The following is a 23,579-nucleotide window of genomic DNA, read 5'->3' on the forward strand; positions in this document are numbered from 1 at the left end:
TGGAAGTCGAGGAAGAGGGAGACCTCCACGCCGATGGAAGGACCAGGTGGAGAGGGACCTGACTTCGCTTGGTATAACCAGACGGCCAAAAGGAGAGATGCGTTGGCGCGCTGTTGTGGACTCGGCTATAACCGCGTAAGCGGTGTCTACGCCAGTCAAGAAGAAGAAGAAGAAAACTCTTATTCTATAAGAAAATTGGACAACTTAATACCTAATATATAAGTGTACACCTAAAAATGAAATATATTTAACGAGAGATAAAGAAAGAGTGGAATACATTATTATATACATAAGTTTTTATGGATCTTTCAAGATTGCTCTGGTATAATATAATATTCCAATTAGTCGCTGAAAGGAAGGTGGTGAAATGAGATGTGATACTGGAAACATTTCTTCCGCTAAAAGGTTACTTTCCGTTGTAGTGCTGGCACTCTACGAATTTAAAAACGAACAGCTGATAGATTTCCCGCAAAGCATTCTCAGTGTTAAAGGTTCTAGTGAGGGACGAGGGGCAGTTGAAGATACTTGGACGACTTTGTTCGAAGACTTGAATTCAACCTAGAATCACAGACCGGTTGTGTGCCAGTCCAACCTCTGCATTACGGCAGGAATTAATAATAAATGAGAAACAAAGCCAAGATTTAAAACATCTTGAAATGTTTACCTAAAAAATTTCAAACAAAATCTCCAAAACTAAAGGATGACTTCATAAATATTTTTTTTGTAATTTCACTTTGCATTTCCCTTTATTTTGTCTATATACATTTTGTTACATACATTTTTCATGCAAGCATTTCTAAACTAATAAGTATATAAGAGTATAAAAATTTTAGAATATCTTAACTGAGTTTTTTATAATTTATTATTCTTTTGCATGGAAAAATTGATTTTTTCCAATATCCAATCGACATATTTCTCGACGCGCACATAAACGCCCGGCTTATTTGCATAACCGCAGTGTTGGCCCCATGAAATTATACCATACAAGGTTTCACCATCTAGAGGTAAGCAAACATTTAACATTTGGATTGAATAGATTTAGTAAATATTACAATGTACAACATACCTTCATCATGACAGATCAGCGGGCCACCGGAATCCCCATCGCAGGCATCGACGCTCTCATCCATATAACCGGCACAGAACATGCCCTCAGTGAGAGATGAGCCATAGACATGTTTTTGTTTACACACTTCATCGGACAAAATTGGCAATTCAGCTGCGCGAAGAATATTTGAGGGTGCTGTATTTATATGAGGTTTAAAAAGAAATAAAAGATAGTGTTTAGATTTTTCTATAAAACTATGTTTTTATAGAAATCGCAACCTACTCGAAACACCGGACTTTATGGAGCCCCAGCCGGATATTGTGCATTTGCGATTCTCTTCCAGCGCTGCACCCTTGTTCGGTAGGCACACCGGTTGAATGTAATCGTTGAATTTCACCGGCGTTTTCAACACAACCACAGCAATATCATTATTCATATGGGTGGCATCACGGAACTTTTCGTGTACATACCAGTTCTCAATGAACGAATCAACTTCCGAGGATTCTGCTATGTTCGCATAGTGATCACCCAGGCGCACAAGGTAGGCTCCTTTTGGATAACCGGCGAGGCAATGCGCAGCAGTTAGCAGATGTCTGGAGGAAATCAGTACGGCGCCACACCAATGGCTCGATATGCCACCTCTGCCACGTGTGCGTATTGTAGCTTGCCAGGGATGATGGCCACGCTTCGCAATGCTACCGTTCACAACACGCTCTTCGGGATGTGAATATTCGTCGAGAATATCGTTTTTGAACTGACCACAGCGTCTTTGCTCGCCCACCGCCTTGCTCTTACGCTCCCATTGCTCAGAAAATAAGCCAATATCTTCTAATTGTTGTTGTGTTTCATCCAATTCTCTTTGTGTGTTCTCATAATCGTTCACCTGTGGCGGTGTGACGATCTTTTGAGGTGGTACACCCAGTGTACACTTTAAGCCAACATCCTCGGTGTGATTACAATTATGTTCGCCCCATGTAAAATGATTACACTGATCCAGTGTGGTTTCATTGCCATAGCAAGAGACTTGATCCAACCAAATGGGTCCGCTCCCAGGCCCATATTTATTCTTAACTATGGTCTATAAAATGTTTATATGTCATTTCAATGTGCGCAACAACAAAATATTACACATACCGTTGTTCCATAGAAGCCCATTGAGTTGCACATAACTTGTGCCTCCTTCAGGCCGAAATCATCGTCGCATACAGTTCCCCACTCACCACGATACCGTACTTCGAGACGTCCCTCGTTGGGACTGGGGCCGCCTTGCAGTCGATATTTGATGGGAGACTACAAAAAATACCATACCAATTAACGTACAAACATAGAGGGTTTTTAAAAGAGAATCGGATTTTCCACTCAATTCGTACATTGCAAACATTCTCACTCTCATCCGATTTATCAGCACAATCTGGTGTATTGTCACATAGAAACGCTGGTGGTATGCATTCTTGTGAGGTGCTGCATAGCCAATAGTTGTTGGGGCATTTAAGTTGTGGCACCTTACAAACCACACCGACCACTTCGTCGGGTCCACAGTTGCTAACACCCCAACCTTTAAAGTTGCACTCTTTTAGTGACGCTTCATCGCCACGACATTCCACTTCGTCCATCGCAAATGATACGTCCGCCGTTGTTGGTGGATAATATGAGAAGCCGCGTACTTCGCTGGCTCCCAATTTGAAGCCCAATTCTCGACACACCACTTCAGCATCACTTAGACCGAATTTGTCGTCACACACGTAGCCCCATTTACCAAGTACTGTCAAAAGATAAACAAATAACAATAATTGTTATCCGGTTTAACAAAAGTAGGGTCTCACAATAAAAAAAACAGCGGCAAGTAATTTAGAAATTCAATACGTACATTTAACCTCAATACGTCCCATGTTCGAAGTTTCACCTCCAGTCAGACGTACTTCATAACCCAAGTGTTTGCAGTTCTCTTCATCCTTACGATTGCCACAATTATTGATACCGTTACAAACCTATGAGGAATCTTGTTAAATTATAATGAACATTATGATGGTGAATTTACTTATACTCACGTCATGAGTTTTTACACAATTGCCATTTCCACAATCAAACTGACAATCAGTATCTCCTACCCTCACATCTGTGCCGGGTCTCACACTGAATGGAGTCGTGGACTCTGCATGTGGATTTGGTACATTTGTATTACTCAATTCAAAATTGGTGGTGCTCTGTGGTGCTTCGGGTGTTGCAAACGGATTTGGTAGTTCAGGATGTCTCTGATGATACGCCCTATTATGACTGTGGCGATGATGTGTATGAGTAGTTGTTTGTTCGTCCTCATTAAAGGGATTGAGTAAATTTGGATGTTTACGATGAAATTCGCGACTATGTTCGTGATTGTGCCAATTGGAATTAGTCTTCGATTCTTGTCTTGTATTTTTAGAATAAAACTCAGTACGTGTATCGTGTGTGCTGTTCTGGGTTGGGATTGTGGTCAAACTGTGTTGCTCACCTGCAAGTATAAGTTCAACCTCCTTTTCATTTTCCGCACCAACTGGTGAGTTTTTGCTAGTCCTATCTGTTGATGCAGTTATGACGGATGTGTGTGAAGTTAGTGTGGGCGAGAGCTTCATTATATGAGACTCGGCTATGTCGGCATTTTCTTCTGAAATAGTACCACTACGATTAAAGTAGGGACGCAGAAGTAGACGCAAAGCATCAGCCATAACCAAATCTTCCGAATTCTGCACGTCTTGAAAATCAACAGACCTAGGGGGACTTGCATGCACAACATTTGAATATGAACCACTATAGTGGGGGTCTTTGGGAAACATTGCTATAGTTGTATTTTGTAGCAAATTGTGTACAGGGACAGGCTTTAAACGTGTTGAAGCCGTCGAATAAGGTTTGGTTGCAGTGGCAGCAGCAGGTGTGGGTAATGCAGGTGGTTGAAGGTAAGTTGCAGGTGTACTCGTGGAAATATCTGTTTTATAAACATTCGAGCTAGAAGGAGAAGAAAGTAAATGTGGTTTACCCTGAGCATTCGTGCTGAAAGCTCTGATAGGTTCGATTTCGTCTATGGATCTACCGGAGGGTCGACCTTTGGTTGGATTCGATGGTTCCAATTTGTGAATAGGGTTTGAAATATGGGGTAATGGAGTTTGAGCGATTGTGGGAGCTGGTGGTGGCGGGGGTTGCAAACCGCCATATAGGTTAGAAGAATCAAAATTGTTTTGCGGTACAAATGTCGGACCATCCACCGGAGAACTACGGGTATCTCCGGGTGGGGGCGTAATATAAGATCCTGGTGTAAAGATATTTTGTGACGGAAAATCTTGTGATTCCGTTTGCGGTTCAGTAGTGCGCTTCGGTGGCAAAAGCACTTGATTAGGTATTGCAATCCATTTGTTAGGGTTTTGTTCGAAATTGTTGTTATTTGGAACAAATGGCGAACGATTTGAGGATTGTGTAGTTATTTTAGGATCGTCAAATACTTCCTCAGTATTTTCTCCAGAGCCAACGGGTTGTGCATAGTAAATGTTCGTTTCCTCATTTGCAACTAAATTAGTATTAACTGATGAAGTAGGTATGGGCTCGGGTTTGAAAGGTGCTAGAGGAGTGGTATATGTGCTGAAAGTATTATAATTACGATTTGGTTGCAGTGAGCCTTCTTCGTAGATAACGCTTTGTGTAGGCGTTTGACGATCAATTGCAGAGCCAGCAGCGATCCAATCACTTGAACCACTGCTTTGTTGTAATTCTCTGCCGTATGTAGGTAGACGCTCTTGTCGATCGTAATCCGCACTATATGTACCACTGTAAGTTGCGTCACCAGGTATAGGGCGCTGCACGTCCATGTTGGACCAACGATCTCCATGGTTGCCCGCTGATGAACCACTACCATAAGCTCGTCTATCGTTTGCAGTTCCTCGCTGAGAAGAACTACTATGCTCATCGTATTGCTGTCTCCAGCCGATTTGTGTTGAACCCCGGTAGTTTGATTGTGCTGGCGGAGATTGGTAATTAGTATTGGGATTATGTCCATAAACGTTGTGAGCTGAAACGAAATGGTGAGATGTTTTTTTAGTACCAATGGTATTGATTATTATATTTAGAATCCGTGGAACTATGACAAATTTTGAATAAAAAAATCAATATGTCGAAACGGCCAACATTTTCTGAATATATTTAGGATTTAATGAATTCTGACAAATTTAGAGGAAAAATAACAACATGACCAAACACACAACATTTTCACTTTTTGTTTTTGCAAATATTCTATATATTTCAAATTCAATTAATTGATTGCACAGTTAAATATAATACAACTTAATAATACTATATAATTTATAGGGGAACCTTGGCCGTGCCACTTACTATCTGAACAATCGACGTTCTTTATAAAGTCGCAAGTTTCCAGTTTTGCATTCCAGGCAGTGCCGGGACCGCAATCTTGTATATTTGTTATGCCATTAGCGCAATTAAGAAACTTTCTACAATCCAGAGGATGAGGATATAAACCAGTGGCGCCTTCAGGACATGCAATGGTCTGACTGATAGGATCTATATGAGGATTTTTTTATTATATAACAAAGGCATCAAACTCATAACACAAAAATTCACCTCTGCTATGGCCCAAAGCTACATTATTAAACTCCACACTATGTGGACAGTCAACTTTCTCTTTAAAATCACACACCTCGAGTGCAGCATTGAAAGCTGTACCAGGACCACAATCCATTATATAAGTGATGCCATTGGCACATCGTAAATATTTTGTGCAGTCAGTTGGATGAGGGTAAAGACCTGTGGCATCAGCTGGACATGCTGCGGTCTGAACGGTGTGTTCAATGTTGAGAGTGTGTGCACCCGAACCCGTCGTATCTACTGCACCCCAATCTCGACTATGGTCATAAGCAGCAAAACCATTATAAGCACTCTGTCCGACTGAACTTAACCACATATGATCCGTGTCTTTTGCTTCGGCTGAGGGTATACAAATCATATTTGATAAGCTAAATAACATATTCGGTCCACAGTTCTGTATGATTGTATGACCGGCCTTGCATTCAATAAATAGTAATCCGTCAAAAGGATAAATGAAGTAGCCAAGTGCGTTCGCCGGACAGATGACGTAATTATAATGCAGAGCTGCAAGATCAACAAAACTGTAGCTCAAGTATAGTAATAATTTTCTTTATAAGTACTCACTAATATCCGTTATATATTCTTGTATACACATTACATGATCCAAGTTAGTGACTTGTTCTTCTACGAGGCACAACCTCCTCGAAATACTGAACACACTTCCTGGTGGACACTTTCGTAGACTAGTTTCACCATTTGTACACTCAATGTATTGATAAGCATTAAATGGATGTAAGAATAAACCATTTGCATTAAATGGACATGACACCTTGTTCTCTGTTAATACACTGTCATCCGCTGTATATGGTTTCGTGCGTCCCGTACAATTTACATTTTTCTCAAAGTCACAGACTTCCATCTCTACACTCCACGCAGTACCCGGACTACAGTCCTTGATATGTGCTATACCATTGGCACATGAAAAGAATTTCCTGCAATCATTTGGATGCGGATACATCCCCACCGAATTAGGTGGGCAAACAATGTGCACGTCTATACCATCGTCCGCAGCTAAGAATATGTTTCCAGTGAGTAGTTGGAAGATATTTCAAGGAAAGAAGCTTACTTACTTTTGCCCTCACTTAATGTATTTGTGTTATCTTGAACCCAGTGATCCTTAGTTAATGTATTTGTGTTATCTTGAACCCAGTGATCCTTAGTTAATGTATTATAGCCATCATTTCCACTATCATATTCGTAAACATTCCGTGCATAATCGCAATATTTTCTGGATTTACTAAAAATCATTCCGTTGTTGCAAACCTCAACGGTTGCCTGTCCAGCTACACATTTTATAAACTTCGTATTATCGTAGGCATGTGGATATAGTCCGTCAGCACCCAAACCCAAACAGTTGGGCTCATACAATTGATCTAGGAAGATCAACATTTATTTATATGTGTATTTATCTGAACCCAAATTGTGAACTCACTTTTAGTTCCCTTCAATTCTGTTGAGAATTCATGCGAAACTTCACTTAAATATTCGACGCGATCATATGCATCAACATGATTACGATTAATACATTCCCTACGCGATATACTGAAGACTTTATCAGCAACACAGTTTTCTACTTGTCCTTGACCATCGCGACACCCCAAGTATTTAGTGCAATCGAAAGGATATAGGAAGAGTCCTCTTACATGCTGGGGGCACAGCAAGTATATGCCTCCCGGATTATTACTAACTGTATATGGAGTGACATGTGTAAGTTAAAACTTCTCCAATATCATATCTTGATATATGTGTTTGTATATATGAACCCCGAATTTTAGTTACATTTCTATTTTTATTTCTTCACCACTAAGTTTTTTTGATTCACATCAGACAATTTGTAGTGAACTATCTACCAATCCAGAGGCTTAGTATGGTTTCAAAGCCCAAAAAACATAACCTTAATTTTCATAATATAAAAACGGATACTTTAATAATAAAGAGTTTTGCGGAATTGAAAAGTTTGAACCAGTTTGACCATAGATATAAACCCTCATATAGCATAAACAAATCAGTACAATTTCAAAATTTGATCCCTCAGTTAATATGAAAAGTGAATTGATCTAAAAACTGGTGGTGGTGGGTCACATGACAAACGTGATTTAACTAAATTCGGGAATCATACATGCAGACACAAATGTCCAACCGCAAACTCCTTCACACTCACAGTAGTCATTCTCCTCTGCAGATTCAGTAATCTGTCCAATATCATGTGTTAGTTGTACCAGTTCATTGCTGCTAACCAAATCTTTTGGATCACAGTGTTTTGAAGACAAACTGAAAACATAGCCCGAAGCGCAACTTTCGATGGTCAACCTACCGTCAAGACATTGCAGATATTTTTTGTAATCAAAAGGATGCGGGTACAAGCCAGTTTGGCCTTGGGGGCACTCAAGCAACTCATTCAAGTGATTTAATGCGGCACTCTTGGCTATAAGTCGAATTTGAGGTGCATTTTAAAGAAAGCCTAAATTTTCATGAACCCAAACTTACAAACAGTGTGCTCGACGTTATATTGAAGTTCCCAAGCACTTCGTACGCGATCGCCGATATTCACTTGATGCTCAGGCAGACATCTCCTCTCAGAGAAACTGTATACATTTTGCGCTGCACAAGCGATTATGCTCATATGTCCTTGTCGGCAGCTTACATATTTGGTGAAATCATATGGATATAAGTGTCGGCCATCGGTGGATGGTGGGCAACTGACAATCGTCAAAGCTGTGTAAATTACGAGAATAATGAATTTAAGCAGAGCACTCGAAGAGCAGACTTCTACGGCGACACTTACAATATTCATAACTCACTTCGGACACTATATACGCGACGTGATCGGTGCGAGGCATATTCTCTTTGGATTCACAGTAATTCCTCGATATGCTGTACGCAGTGCCAGACACGCAGTTTTGTATCGCCGTATTGCCATTTTTGCAGTTTATGAATTTGGTGTAATCAAAAGGATATGGAAAGTGTCCGGACACACCGGGTGGACAGAATATATCACCTTCTTCCTTGGCCACTTCTCCTTCCAACGCATTCTGCTTGACACTCGTGTCCACATAGTTTAAATTGGCTTAAAATACAATCGATTGTATTTCGTGATAAATATACAGTATTAGGTAATAAACATATCTATATGTATAATAAATATTTCTTTTTATTTCTAAGAGAAAGCAAAAGCCAGCGTAATGCGATAAGCAATGGTTGTTTTTTTTTTTTCATTTCATTAAAAGAAATTAGGTGATTCATATGGAAATTGATTTTGATGCATGCGTTCGAAACGTTTTTGTTTTTGTTGTTAGTAATGCGCCGGCCTAATGCGTTCAGTTGCAACAATGGACAAGCGAGCACCATTCATTTACACTCATATTTACGCTTGATTGTTGTTGTACTCGTACAGTTAACTTTATGCAGGAAATCACATATCAACTTGGCTGGATCAAAGGCTGTACCAGGTCCACAGGATTGTATCGCCATCTGGCCGTGTGCGCAATTGAGAAAACGCGTGCAGTCGTAAGGATGTGGGTATAAACCACTCGCGCCGGCAGGACAAAACACTTCATCTACATGTGTTCATACATTTATTTGTTAGCAGTCACTTGTATAGCCCTTCCTAACCCTTAATGATTTTATTTTGAAATACTACACAATCTTCTAAATTTTCTTTTAAATTGGGGTCTTGGTTTTATAGCAAAACAAATTTAGAAAAAAGCCCTATATTTACTTAGAATTTTGCTAAACAGTGAAATAACTTCTTCGATACTCGAAACCCGGAAAACCCGAAACCCCGAAATGCATGCAAGTACATACCATACTGACGGCTATCCCGGTTGTTCGATGCTCCATATGCCGCATTCGCACGATCGCTGCAATCAACTTTGTCCTTGAAATCGCACACCTTCTTCGAAGCACTGAAAGCAGTACCGGGTCCACAGTTTTGAACGTGTGTATTGCCATTCGCGCAATTCAGAAACTTCGTGCAATCAGTTGGATGCGGCGCCAAACCACTGAAGCCATTCGGACAAAGTGATTGCACGCTGTCTGTGCTCCCGTCTATTAAACGCCCGGCGCGATATTTGTTTTGCTGCGTTGCGCTTTGCAGTGTGGTTTGTTGCTCTCTGCGCTCGCCATTCGTATGCGAACCACCGCAAACAACTTTGTCCGGCCGATCGCATTCGAGAGTTTCCGGATTGAAGACCGTACCGGGACCACAGCTCTGTATGTGACCACGTCCATGCCAGCAGTTGACAAAACGCCGACAATCATAAGCATACGGCACCGGTCCTGTGTGTTGTGGCGGGCAACCGGTACCGTAGTCTGGTATAGTGTTGGCTACGCCGCTCAAAACGTTCTCTCTGCGCTCGGAGCGTTGTGTTGGCGATGGTGAGTGACGCACGTGTGCATTGCGATTATATAGCGGTAATTCGCGTTGCTGATAAGCGTCAACTTGTTGCGAGGTTTGTTGTTGTTGTTGATGTTGCTGTTGTTGTTGCTGACTTGGCTGTTGGTGGTGGTGGTGGTTGTATGACGGCTGCTGGTGAGTGTGTGCTCCATCATGGTGTTGGTATGTATTTGATAACCTCACTGAACTGACACCGTAATTTCTATTGCCATAATTGGTAGTCGGTCCAGATTCATACGGCGGCTGCTGCTGCGTATTTGTATATGGCTCCTGCTCAACAGTTGAATAAGCGCGATGGTGGTGTCTGGTCTTTATACCCGTAAAAGCTGGGTCATAGTTCTGTAATGTGAATTTCAACGTATATTTATAATATCCGACTTGTTCAAAAAATGGCTTTTAAATATGGATTGCAATGAAATGAGGTTTTCTATATATTACAATAAATAATAATCAGCAGTTCCGTACCGGCGAAGAAATCTGACGATATCACAGCCAGCCTCAGCTACGAATTGCCGCTTATTGTATGAGTCAAGTACTTGGTAAACAGCATAAAAACCGATAATAACGCGTGCAAACCCTATGGTCTGAGTAAGCGGTTGAAAAGTAATACAAACGCCTGATGAATGAAACTCCCACGCTATTCGTTTTTCTTATTCATCATACTCGCTTTACAACTCAGACTCAGACGATAGAAGCCTTTGAAAGGAAGTTTTTATGAGATCCCTAGTCATTGAGTAGTGCCAATGTTTAATATCTGTACAATGCGCTTGCAAGAAAATTGGCAACAAAAATCAAAGCATACATTAAGGCTTCGATTAAGTGAGTGTGACAAACGCAAGCGTTCGTAAGAGCTTTAACAGGAATTTTACAAAATTTATTATATTTCTCATGCATTCAACAAATCTTACTGTTCAGTGTAGATTCTAGACGAACAAAATCGAATCGCATAGAATGATGATAAGAGAATTCGTTTGACCCAAAACTAACCTTCTAGACGTAAACATGTTGATCAATGTGATCAATATAACTGAGATCAACGCTCAGATGCAGTCCAAAATAGTAATGTTTAAATAATATACATACATACATATATTTAAAGAAATTATCACAGCATATCCATTGCATTTCAATGCAGTGAAATATGCCGCTCTTGCAGATACATATAAGCATAAGTAAATATGTATATACTTATATACATATGTGTGTATGTGCTTGAAGAAATCAATGTTTAAATATTTTTGTTCACTCTGATAATGTTCACCGCATATTTATTTAACAAAAAAAAATCCTATCACAAATTTATGTACGTACATATGTAAATATATACAAACAAGTGCTTACACCATTAATGATAACAAGTTGAGTCGCGCAAATAAGAATCCACAGCTTCGAAATCATTTTCACTACAATCTTAAAAGATTTACTTTCACAAATTGGTTGACTTTTTAACTTATGTGCACCTCTACATATTATTTTTACAATTTTTCACAAATATTTTCTTGGATTGTATTAATTCACTAATTTTTCAAAAGTATGCACAAAAGCACATATATAAGATTTTTAAAAAGGCACTTATTTGCAACAAGTTGCTATACTAGTCCTTTTAATTAAATGAAGCCAATAAACACACACTTTTGCATATTACTATATGCGATATTGGGATATAGTATATTTTCTAAGAAACTCTTGATCAAAGCGCAAAATATTTTTGAAAACAGAAACACACAAGTGCCCGTGTACTTTTAGGCAATCGAGTTCGTGTTTTCCCAGCCGACAGTATTTGCGTTTTAAAAGCAAACAAACGGTTTTAATTTCAATTAAGCGTCCGTGGCTCAGTATCTCATGCTAGAGACAATTAAGACTGTGCCAGTGAAATGAGAGCAGAATTTGAATCTTATGGATGTACAATGGATTCGTTGAGCATGTACAATATGAATATATATGTGTGTGTATGTATACACCCATACAAGAACATTTAATTCGTGAGTGCATGTATGAGTGTGCATATGATTATGCGTATGGGAAAGCAAGTTAGGAGCGCATAAAGCATGATGCTCCGCCTATAAAGAATTATAAGTCATTTTGAGTGTAATATTATTGATATGCGAAATTTCTATAGTCTTATATGTACAAATAAACAAAAACATTTCGTACAAGCTATAATGTTTTGACTTCAGCTAATCAGCATCGATTATCAACAGTGGCAATCTCTAGACCTTTCTACTATACATATGTATCTACTAACGTATATAAGTGTGCTTATCAGAGACATTGAAGATTTATGTGAATGCATTGAGCACAAAAATGCGCTTCTTTCAATTGATAGCAAAATTTGTGCATACATATGTATGTATATGCGGAGATTTGTTTGAGTGTGAGAGCAGTAAATCAATTTTAAATTTATAAAATATACGTATTTACAAGCAAAAATATGTGTACATACACACGCATATGCGTATGTTGCTATAATTTATATTCAATAATTTAATTATCTTTGAGATGATACCTTTAATAATTTATATTTTCATGAATTTCACAATTTTCGTACACATATAAATAAAATAAAATAATAAAATTTCGGTTTTATGAACCAATATTCTATTTAGACTTTGTTTCATTTTCTGTTACATTTGTACTTTTGACCACAGCTTTTTGTTCGCTTGTAGCGGTCACTGCTTTCATGCGTAACCATATTCTTTCATAAGGATTCTCAATTTCGGAATTCGTGTGTGGAATACCAACTGCACGTCGTACAACAGGTGCAGTAAGCAAGAGATTTTGCGCTAAACTATAACTGCTTGAAGCAACCCAGTAAACGCAAAGAGCCTAAAATAAAATCAACTCAGTTGACATTTAAATTCATTTCATAAATCTCAACATTTTACCGATGGTACAGAACAAGCCACAGGAACCATTGCTACGGTCAATACTCGAAACACATTGGTCGCATATTTTTGCAAACGTGTAGTGGGACGGTTTCGTAGTATAGTTTGCATCTAAAATAATGTGTAATATTTTATACTTTTATTTATAGTAAAGCAACGAGTTGCTTACCTGTATTATGCCCAAATTTATTAGACCTAAGCTAACGGGCAATATATATGAGCTGTCAACTTCTGTTAAATTCGGTATCCAACCAAAACCACCGATTGTCATTTCCGTATAGATAATTTGTGCCTGTAATGTTGTTGGATCAGGCATCATATGAACAAGATTTCTCAATGCTACTGATTGGCATATCCACAGTGGTATTTGTCCCCATAATACAATAAATGTTTTTGCCGGATGACAATTTTCACGCACCACCAATGCATTCCACTGTTTCTTCAGCTAAAATATAAGAATTCATATTAATAATTCAAGCACACCATTTAATTTACCCACCGACCGGTTATATACTAGTCTTGTTTGTTTCTCAGTCCAATTGAATTTCTTCATTGCTATGGCTGCCTCCTTTTTTAGCTCGGCCACAATTGCCGACATTTCCAAAGCCAACAACTCCAATCGCGCCATAATTTTATGTTGATATATTGCCAATGGTAACGTTATAAGAGTACGAAATAGTATTGTGGTTGCAACAATAGAGGCCCACCAGGGCAACCCGCTGTAGTCATGTATCGTTGTCAGTGCATCCTGTATATAAGCTACTGGTGTACTTTGTGAAAGTGTAAGCCAAAATCCTGTGAACGGTGACTGCACTTGCGTCCCTGCAATTGTAGTCGCAGTTGCAGCTTCCGAGAAGCTGCGGTGTTGTAAACGCATCAAACATGTTGGTTTGTTGTTATTTGTGTCCGCAGACAATTTTTTTGAAAGACTACTACTAGATCCAAAAGACGACAATGTTCGCCCATATATGAGAAAGGGATGGTTTTGGCGAATATGTGGAACAATTTTACTTTGTAAACTTCTAAAATGTAACATATTTAATTACTATTAAAACAGAATAAAATATTTGGCTATACGAAAACAAAACCAAAACAAAAAACAGCTGATAGCTTCTTACCAATTGGTTAAGATGTCATTCAAGTAAGTGTTGGAAAACGACATTTTTATGTGAAATATAATTCAAGCAAAAGTAATCAAAAAAACAAAAACCATTACGAGAAATATTTAAGTTCGAAAAGCCTAAGAAACACCTAAGTTCACAGATGACCTCCGTGCTACTTCTTAGCAAAATAAATAAAAACTATTATAATAAATATTACATAAAATATACAATTTTTCCATAAAGTCTGTTCAAATTTTCAAATATTTTTCATACGTGTAGACGTCTTATTATTTTATAAATAGTCTGGCAATGTTGTGTTTATTTTGTCGAATATGAGTTGATATAAAATGAAAAAATAGCTTATAAGCAAATCTAATGCACAAAAATAAAAGGTATTTCGCAAAAGACGCATTAGGAAAGTCGTTTCAGTACAAATTAAATAAAGAAAATTACTAAAGGGCGAAAAAGGTAGAAATACAAACGGTATGCTAACTTTCATAAATTTTACACAATTGTAAGGAAGTAAAAGAAGGGTGAAACTCGAAATTTTTATTGATTATCAAAATTTTTAGTTTTCAATTTTTGAGCAATTCATTTTTGCGTCGTTATTTATGTGTCGTTTTGCAAAAAAAAAAAAAATACAAAAACAATTGAAAATTAGAATACACAAAAAACAATTAAAATCCGTTTGATAGAAACATAACGTTTGAAAATATCTATTTCATTTAACGGTAGTTAGGTGGCAGATGTGACGAAATATTGAACCATTTTTTTGTTGTAGTTGGAGCTGTGAAAACAGACGTGTAGAAATTGAAGCGACAGCACGCACTTGAAAGGCAAAAAGTGACAATACAGCCTGATCCGGTTAGTGCTGAATTTGGGCCTAGTCATGAACCGCTGTGTCTTACCAGCATGGGATCAAATACCCTCTCTCGTGTTGGGTAAAATATACAATTACCTGGAGCCGCAGGATCGATTAAACGCTTCACAGACGTGCCGTCACTGGCGTGGGGTGCTTTTCCAAAAAAGGTGTGTATCGCAAATACATTTTACATACATGTATAGATATAACATATTTGTAAAACATGTTTACGTAGTTGGAAAACAGACAACAAATAAGATAGATACAAGACTAACTAACTAAAACCAATTTGTATTTAACTTTATACACATTATACATACGATATATATTTGAAACTTGGTTTACATTTTGGTTAAAGCCGTTATTATAATTTGTCCAGAAATCAATATTTATTTTGAACGCTGTATTATCTGTATTTCAGATTTTTCAACAATTTTAAGTTCAGATTGCACATAAACAATGAGCGACAATACACGTTTTTTCGCCAAACCCTTTGTAATTTGGCAACTGAAGTTACCATTAATTTTGACTTTATGAACGTTTTCCATATCGAGAAAGTAAGAAAAATCCTATACAGGTACGTGTCTATATAAAAATTTGATGTTTAAATATTATTTCGCCATATAACGAGTATTTTCTTCAATTATAGGATTGCACGTTGTAATAATATGCAAGGATTACATTTTTCCACAAGCAATGTGGGCATCATCGCTCCTGGCATTAAAAATAAGGAGAAACTTATCGATATTGAACAGTAAGATAAACTCTTTTCATTCATCGAATCTGATTACATTATCGTATTTCCTTTTGCAGATGTTTCTTGGAGCCTCTGAAAATGTTCTTAAATCGCAAGAATTTTCCATGTCAAATATTGGATTTGGGTGCGATTGAAGCTTTAACTTTCTATGGCATAGATATACTAAAATCTTTAGGCAAACCTGACGCATTGTTGCAGTTAACACTGGCTTCAATTAAATTCGACCCTTGTAATTATACTATACCTACCATAGAGCCTACATTGTTGCAAAAATGCTCATCACTGCAGGTGCATTTTTCACTTAAATTATTTAAATTGATTTGTATATTTACAACTGAAATGTTTTTTCTATCAACCATTTAGGCTTTATCGCTCGATTACGATTGTTTAAACGAGGATCTGTTGCATGCCATGGAATTACTTCCACTGAATAAGTTCTTAATCTGTATTCACAGTTTGAATCGTCAACATCCTGGCATATCCGATACATCTTGGGCTAGATTCGGAGCCGCCTTTCCCAATATAGATTTGATTGTGTCATTGGTATACGCTTTTGAAGCGGTTGAAGTTCTGCAAGTGCGCATACTGCGCCGTAATATGCCAATAACACATTTGCGAGTGCTATTTTGTGACTTTGTAAGAGAATGTTGATGATTTCAAATCTTTTATTATGCGTATTAATTGTTACATCCAAATATTGTTTCAGATGAACGTAGATGCCTTAGATTGGATGTCTATCAATAATAGCAACACGCTGAAGAGTATTCAGTGGATAGATTCAGTTAGTATATTTTAAAAAAATCTATAAAAAATATTTTCTTTATTATATAAAAAATGTATTTTATTTCCAGGCATACAAACATTCCGATAAGAAAGTGATGGACTTGTTTATACGCTCCGGGCAAGACCCCTTCGTTATGATGGCTTGGCGTTGTAAAAATTTAGAGGAAATCGTAATACATGGCTATGTTATAGACCCTCATAACATCGTTGGTATTTCACGTCTACGCGGCCCTACACTTAAGCGCCTAGAAATTTCTATGATTGATGAAACTCCAACAGAAGCAAGCATGGACTCATTCATTGAGGTAAACTCGTATGCTTTGATTTTATAGAATAAGTTGTGCATTATAAATTTGGAATGTTATTTAAAGGAAATCAATACTTTGATTGGCCAAAAATGGGAACCCGTACCCCCTAGTAGTCTACATCCAGCACTTGGTTATATACCAGTGACAGATGATGTACGTGATAAATACGTCTTCGATCTCATGCGCCGTGATATGGGCTATTAAAATTAATTGCAACAACTTAAACAATTTTTAAGCGAATTAGGTGAGTTTCAAATTTTGCTTTGGTCTATACGAGCGCATAGCAAGTAAAAGCGTAATCATTATTTTAGGTTAACTATAGAATTATAACGAACAGAAAAAGTATGTAAAATAGTACATATGTATTAAAAACAACTTGCAACAACAACAAAACAACATATATGCGAGCAAAAACGACGTTCATAGCGAAAATACCTTAGCAATGTAGCTTCACAGAAACAACAGCAACAACAACCAAAGTAAAACTAAAAGTTGAAATTTTAAAAGCATTGCAGTGATAATTTTTTTCAATATCTTTAAATCACTATACGTGTTAAAGCGAAAGCGAAAGCGAGAATATTGGTAAATTCAAGCAACTATCATTTGAAAAACCATATTTGAAAGTACGAGATTTAGCATAAAAATCACAAAAAACGAAAAATGTAGAAGCATCAAAACTCAATTACCTACATATTCATTACTATATAAATATATATATATATATTTAGGCGATTATAGTTTAAGAAAAAACAATAACAACCACTCTTGTGATAAAAAGGGGGACAAATTAATTTGTATTTAAATATATGACATTAACATTGACTCAAATGAAACACAAACCATACAAAGATAAAGATAAGGATATACATCCTTAAATCACAAATCGCTCCCGAAGAAAATATTTCGGCAAACAATTAATTTGCAATGGAAACCATAAGAAAACCACATCGAACAATAACGGTGACGGAATGCCACAACATTTAAGAAGAGCTATGGAAGTCTAACTATTGTACAAGCCGGACTTATCCAGAGATTTTATTATCCCATATTATTCAAAGCATTCGAATTGTTTATTTATTGTAACGAATATCACACCGAAATATTGTAACAACAAGAACAATGTAGATTTCACTAAAACAGCGAACGTAATTATTTCATAATTTTTATATAAGCCCACATATACACATACAACAATAAGCATTGTGTTATATATGAAAAGCTCACATATATTCCATATTATTTTATTCCTTTTGTTTTATAAAAAAAAATAACTATAAAGAAAATAATTTTACTTGACTTATACGTTTATATAATTGGATCACTAAAGAGCCGAAAAGAAAAACAGTTACACATAACATAAAGTGGACGTTAAATTAATTTATTGCCATTAACCAAATTGTTTAATACTTATATTTATGTTCATAAACACGATTTCAATGTTATTAACTGCGTGAATAGTTACAATTACATCCTAAAATCATTATTTCAAAACTCAACAATTGTTATACCAGAAGCTATGTATGCTAGTTAATCTTAGTTATTTCGAAAAAATGTATTAACATGCGTACGAAAAAGAGAACACCATAAAGGCTAGTATGTAAATATATAAATAACATCGAATATCAAACAAATTAAGAAATTAGCAACAGTTTAGGCCACGGTGCCGTCTAACAACAACGGCCAAAGGCACCAATAGAAAATTAAAATTTGTAATATGTATTATATTTAAATTTTATATAATTGATGCAATTATCAAGCATACAATTTTATAGTCGCATTTTTGTTCACAATACACATACTATACACTACTACTGCTACAATTATTATACACATAATTTAATAAACTACTGCACATTATGAAACTGTAAACAAAAACCAAAAGGCATGTGCATTTGTTAAATACTGAACGCATTCAAAAGTATATATTTTACACAACAAAACTTTTGTTCAAACTGAAACGCTTATTTGTATGTAATTTGGTCAATGAGTCAAATGGGTGTTAAAATTTTGGTTTAATAATGCTATCTATTTATGTAACTGTGTGTAAACATTCTACAAATGTAAACGAGATTCAAAAGACTTAAGACCATTATGAATATGTGAATGTGATGATGATGATGATGATGATGATGAAGTAGAACGCGCGAAAGTTAATTTAAATGACGTAATTCATGGAGTTCGAATTGAAATGTATAGAAATCTCTAAGAAAAGCAAAAGCTGAACAAATATGGAGAAGCAAAAACAAAAAGAAAAAACAACATTAATATTTTGTTTAATGTGAACCAAAGCTGTGATTTTATGCAAGCCAGCATACGTTAAGAATGCAATAACAACAAAAAAACGACAACAACAACAACAAAATCCATTGTAAAATGAAGAACAAATATTATAATTAAAATGTTTAGATTAGTTAAGTAAAAATCTGTTGACAGCAATTAACAAACGAAACAAATATCGATACGATATGTATGTGCATTCTAAGAGCAGAGAGCTAAATTTTACACCAACATATGTTGAAGCAATTCTAAGCAGGCTTAAAAGAACGACAGTCTCGTATTAGGCACTTTTACAAATAAACCGTTGATATGGTCGTGAATAATGTTTGTATAAACCAAAACATATCTTTAGAACGAAAATACAGTTAATTAAAAATTAGACAACTTTAGACTCAGTACTTTACATGTATTCCGAACAACTTTTAAGTACATATAATGTGTCTGATAAATTTTCAAATTATCTTTATTTAACTTATATGTTAATTATATAGCATTCCAAATCTTTTTATAAGCCTAAGAGCATTTTACAAAAGTGATATACACATTTTATAACAGCCTGAATGTAAAAGAAAAATCGCAATGCTACAATTTTGTATGATTATAAATACCGGTCATACCATGTCATTACCAATATATACAACACTTGTTTTTTTTTTTTTTGAATATAAAATATATGCTTAATATTAAAAGTATCTTTGAAAGGCACAACAAAGTAAAAAATGTGTAATTTTATATGTAACTTTACAAATGTCACCTTTACCTGTGTAAAGCTAAGTAATTATGATTACAAACATCTATTATTTACTGTATTACAATTACAATTACAATTTAAGGCCATCTAAATTAGTATTATTATAATTATATTTATTTTAACAGAAGCTCTCTGCTCAATCGTGCAGCAAATGTGTTAGTTACCTTTACATATAATAAGCTCAAATGTCAACAATGCTCAAATGATGCTGGTAAAGTGGTAAAGTGTGCATATTTGTTTGAAAGTATACCACACAACGTGTTAGAAGTGTATATAAGATGAAATTGAACAGCATAAACCTGTTTTTATTAAGAACCTTAAGCGGTGGTACAAACTTAGAAAAAATTCCAACTACTCAGTACCAAAATGCACGAAAAAAAAATGAAAACGAAAACAAAAACAACACACACACAAGCAGAATATGCATTATGAAAACAACAACAACAAATTGTGATGAAAGTATAATTATGAATATATCAATACCAAGTAATTTAGAGAGGAGAGAATTGAAAGACAAACAACAAACAAAAACAACAAATTTATTAACAGCTTCTGTATGTCAATAAAGTAAGAACAAATGCAGTCAGGGCAAATGGTAATTTAAATATGTATGTACATATATAGTACGTACACAATGCAATTGTACCAATGTACTCGTATATGTATGTATGTATGTATGTGCATAAGTACATGCATATGTATATATTATGCAATTTAATTGATATGTGATATGCGTCCGCCATAACAGCAAACAGTTAGCGGCAAGCAACAACCTACTACATAAACAAGCAAACGCAACATCTAAACAAAGAGTGTTTAAAGTGATATTAACTATTTAATTAAAAAAAAAAAGAAACAACAACATGAACAACAACAACAACAGCAATTATAGTAATAACATTTGTGAATTGTAAATTGGCAATTGGAGCTTTTAAAGTAGCTTTTAAAGAAGAACAATATTAAAAAAAAAAACAAACAGCAAAAGAGAATGAGAAGTTTGCCAAATTGTTAAATAAACAACATTGTGCTATAGGAAATGTTAAGAAAATCAGCAATCAATAAATCAATGTGATCCTTAATGATTATAACTTGAAATCAAACGACTTAACACATAAGGAAGGAGGGAGCATTTCGTTTACTAGTGTTACACAAACAAAAACTGAAACTGAGCAATCCAAAAAAATTGTGAATCTGTATTCTTAAACATTTTCCAGTTTATGCCTTGTCTCCGGTAAACAATATGAATTTCACATATTCTCAACAAATGATATTTATTCTTGCAACACTTTTGTCATATTGTGCCATAGCAAATTGTTAAAAATATACATACGAACTTGTCATTAGATAAGAATGATAGACAATGTTGGTATAGTTGCGCTACGCATTTAAAACTTTAAATGTTAAAAAAAAATTAATAGAAATTAAAAGATTACAGATTCGCAATATTTTTGGTTTTCATAGTTGAAAGAGCTGCACAAATATTTTGTGAAATTTTTATATATACTTATGTATTCAATATTTTTGTCATCGTTTGATTTCAATGTTTAGGTTTAATATTTTTGGTATTATTAGAAAACTGTTCAAGACTATATAAATGTGTGTTAAAACGATATCTTTCATTAGAAAGCAAGAACATCAAATAAAAAAAACTTAATAAAATTCCAAAAAATTCAATAAAAATATTATTTTGTCAATATTATTGTATTCAAGATGAATAACAATTTTGTAATATGAAAATTAAACAAAGATATACCATTTCAATATTATTTTATACGTAAAATGTGTTAAATAAATTTCTAAATTATTTATATTTTAACAAGAAATTCGGTATTTTATTTTTTAATTTATTTATTATTTTACTTTCTTTTTATTAAGTTAAGTCAGTATGGTTGAAAGAATGTTGAGTTAGGTTAGCATAGGTCAGCATGTCTGAGCAAACAAAAAATACCTTGTTGGACATTGCGAAACCTTGAGACTTTAAACTATTTACGGTCTCCTATAAAACCCAGTTTCTACACTTGATTCTTGATTTTTACTGAAATGTATCGTTTGCGAACATACTTTAAATGGATATGATTATGCAATTAGAGAGCTATGTACTTCTGAAATTGAATGTGAATAGTGGTAACAAAGGTCGTCAAGACATACTGCATACGCTTATAAGAAAATCAATTTAAGCAAATAAAAAATATTAACAACAAATATTACCGACACCGATATACTATGTATGTATATATACACAAACACTTACATCCTTATATATACATAGATATATATATATATACAAAATGTAGATACATATATAATTGTTATAACAACAACATGAATGATAAGAAATGATAAAATCATTAAGTGGAGCTGTGATAATCAAATTAAACGGAGAAATGATAAACAACACATCCGAAAAATTAAGATTTGAAGTAAAAATAAGTAAAACACCCCAGAAAAAAAAACTGAATTATACGAGAGTAACGGCATGAATTATTCAAGCTCGAATTTCCGAATAAACCGTCTTTACTGTTAATCGCAATTACATACATACTACATATATAAAATGGCGATAGTTGAGTGTTAGCAAGTGAAAAAATCACATTACGTGCAATTTAAAGCAAGAAAATAATAAAGACAAAATCTCAATTGAATTATAATAGCATTCAGCGTTATTTATTATTTATAACTATTATTGCATAAGTAACAAAAATTGTCAAAAATCGTAGTGGTAAAATAATCAAATTATGATGAAAAAGAAATATATAAAAAAATTTAGTCAAATGGAAATTTTAAGCAAATATTTGCCTACTAGCGACAGTAAAGATGTGTTTCGACAAGCTACCAACGTGTGGAAAAAATGCTCATACATTTACCTTTGTATGTATGAAATCATTCTAAAAGTCGTTCTCTATCCTTCACAACGTTCTAAACTTGCCTTAAAGGAGTTGTTTCCTTTTCAATCATTCACTAAACCTTCTTTACTGTTTCTTTAAAACTGTAACTAATTTTAAATCATGTGTGATTATTTTAAAAACAAGACTTACAATTATGAAATAAATGTATTTTTTTTTTAATTTTATAATAGCTGTTGTAACAGTTACTTTCACCTTTACGGTCGCCAGTGCTTAGGTTTAAACGACGCCGCCATTTTTATAACAATGCTTTACTGTAAATGTTTTCAAAAAATCTAAAAGTCTTAATGACTCGAAAAATCAAAATTTTGTATTATTTACTTTACATTTTTATGAATTAATTTTAAATAGCTTTTATTTAATTCTACAATCAGAGCAGCTTATGCCAATATGTGATCTGTGTTCTGCGCATTGTCCATATGAATTTAAATAAAATGTATTTTGCGATGATAATTATTAAGTATTTGTTTTAATTATGTAAAATAAACTAAATAAAAACCAATCATTTTAATTTCCATTGAAAAAAAATAATGTTTTCTTAATTAATTGGAGTTTGTTGTAATAACAGTATGTACGGGAGTAAACAAAAATGTCGCATAAGACACCATATTATTAAAGATCAGTTAAAACAAGAAGTAAAATCAGTTAGAACCTAAAGTCCTCGTCTGCAAATTACTTCTTATTTAAGGGGTTATATACAGTTAGGATTTTCAAAAAATAGATATTTTCGAAGTTATAGACACATTAGTGAAGGCGCGCCGACTACATGTAAAGTGCTTTCAAAACTTTTAACTCGTTTTTCTCGAAACGGTATTTTCAAAGTCGGCGAGCAAGATTTCTCACAAACGGCTGAACCGATCGGTCTGAAATTTTTACACAAGCT

At 35.1% G+C, this 23,579-nt stretch overlaps 3 protein-coding genes across 10 annotated transcripts; 1 reads left to right on the forward strand and 2 right to left on the reverse strand.

Moving 5' to 3' along the window:
- Positions 1-713: 713 nt before the first annotated feature.
- Positions 714-11,932, reverse strand: LOC105212916 (uncharacterized). Of its 6 annotated transcripts, none has more exons than XM_054230321.1 (19): positions 11,409-11,932; positions 9,476-10,406; positions 9,034-9,228; positions 8,457-8,738; positions 8,159-8,386; positions 7,833-8,096; positions 7,104-7,358; positions 6,793-7,044; positions 6,742-6,753; positions 6,236-6,682; positions 5,648-6,175; positions 5,402-5,587; positions 3,097-5,081; positions 2,916-3,036; positions 2,419-2,810; positions 2,183-2,338; positions 1,331-2,126; positions 1,067-1,243; positions 714-998 (listed from the first exon to the last, which is right to left on the reverse strand). In XM_054230321.1, exons 1-19 carry the CDS (start codon positions 11,463-11,465, stop codon positions 853-855), a joined length of 7,410 nt encoding a protein of 2,469 aa, XP_054086296.1. In that variant the 5' UTR covers positions 11,466-11,932; the 3' UTR covers positions 714-852. The 6 variants fall into 6 exon arrangements, with proteins under 6 accessions (XP_054086296.1, XP_011183617.1, XP_054086295.1 ...); XM_011185315.3 differs by having other exon boundaries at positions 3,097-3,536; positions 4,674-5,081; positions 6,742-7,044; XM_054230320.1 differs by having other exon boundaries at positions 6,742-7,044; positions 9,064-9,228.
- A 710-nt stretch (positions 11,933-12,642) lies between these two features.
- Positions 12,643-14,064, reverse strand: LOC105212936 (cytochrome c oxidase assembly protein COX18, mitochondrial). Its single transcript, XM_011185330.3, has 4 exons — positions 13,452-14,064; positions 13,122-13,397; positions 12,953-13,063; positions 12,643-12,893 (listed from the first exon to the last, which is right to left on the reverse strand). Exons 1-4 carry the CDS (start codon positions 13,986-13,988, stop codon positions 12,666-12,668), a joined length of 1,152 nt encoding a protein of 383 aa, XP_011183632.1. The 5' UTR covers positions 13,989-14,064; the 3' UTR covers positions 12,643-12,665.
- Positions 14,065-14,343: 279 nt separating this feature from the next.
- On the forward strand, positions 14,344-22,608 carry LOC105212944 (F-box only protein 33). Of its 3 annotated transcripts, none has more exons than XM_029040185.2 (10): positions 14,344-14,447; positions 14,837-15,084; positions 15,339-15,494; positions 15,567-15,671; positions 15,731-15,962; positions 16,038-16,310; positions 16,381-16,455; positions 16,526-16,762; positions 16,829-17,009; positions 17,077-22,608. In XM_029040185.2, exons 2-9 carry the CDS (start codon positions 14,945-14,947, stop codon positions 16,967-16,969), a joined length of 1,359 nt encoding a protein of 452 aa, XP_028896018.1. In that variant the 5' UTR covers positions 14,344-14,447; positions 14,837-14,944; the 3' UTR covers positions 16,970-17,009; positions 17,077-22,608. The 3 variants fall into 3 exon arrangements, with proteins under 3 accessions (XP_028896018.1, XP_011183660.1, XP_011183645.1); XM_011185358.3 differs by having other exon boundaries at positions 14,367-14,523; XM_011185343.3 differs by having other exon boundaries at positions 14,377-14,538.
- Positions 22,609-23,579: the final 971 nt, after the last annotated feature.

Source organism: Zeugodacus cucurbitae, chromosome 4 (genome assembly GCF_028554725.1).
Source record: "Zeugodacus cucurbitae isolate PBARC_wt_2022May chromosome 4, idZeuCucr1.2, whole genome shotgun sequence".
In the NCBI taxonomy this organism is placed as follows: domain Eukaryota; kingdom Metazoa; phylum Arthropoda; class Insecta; order Diptera; family Tephritidae; genus Zeugodacus; species Zeugodacus cucurbitae.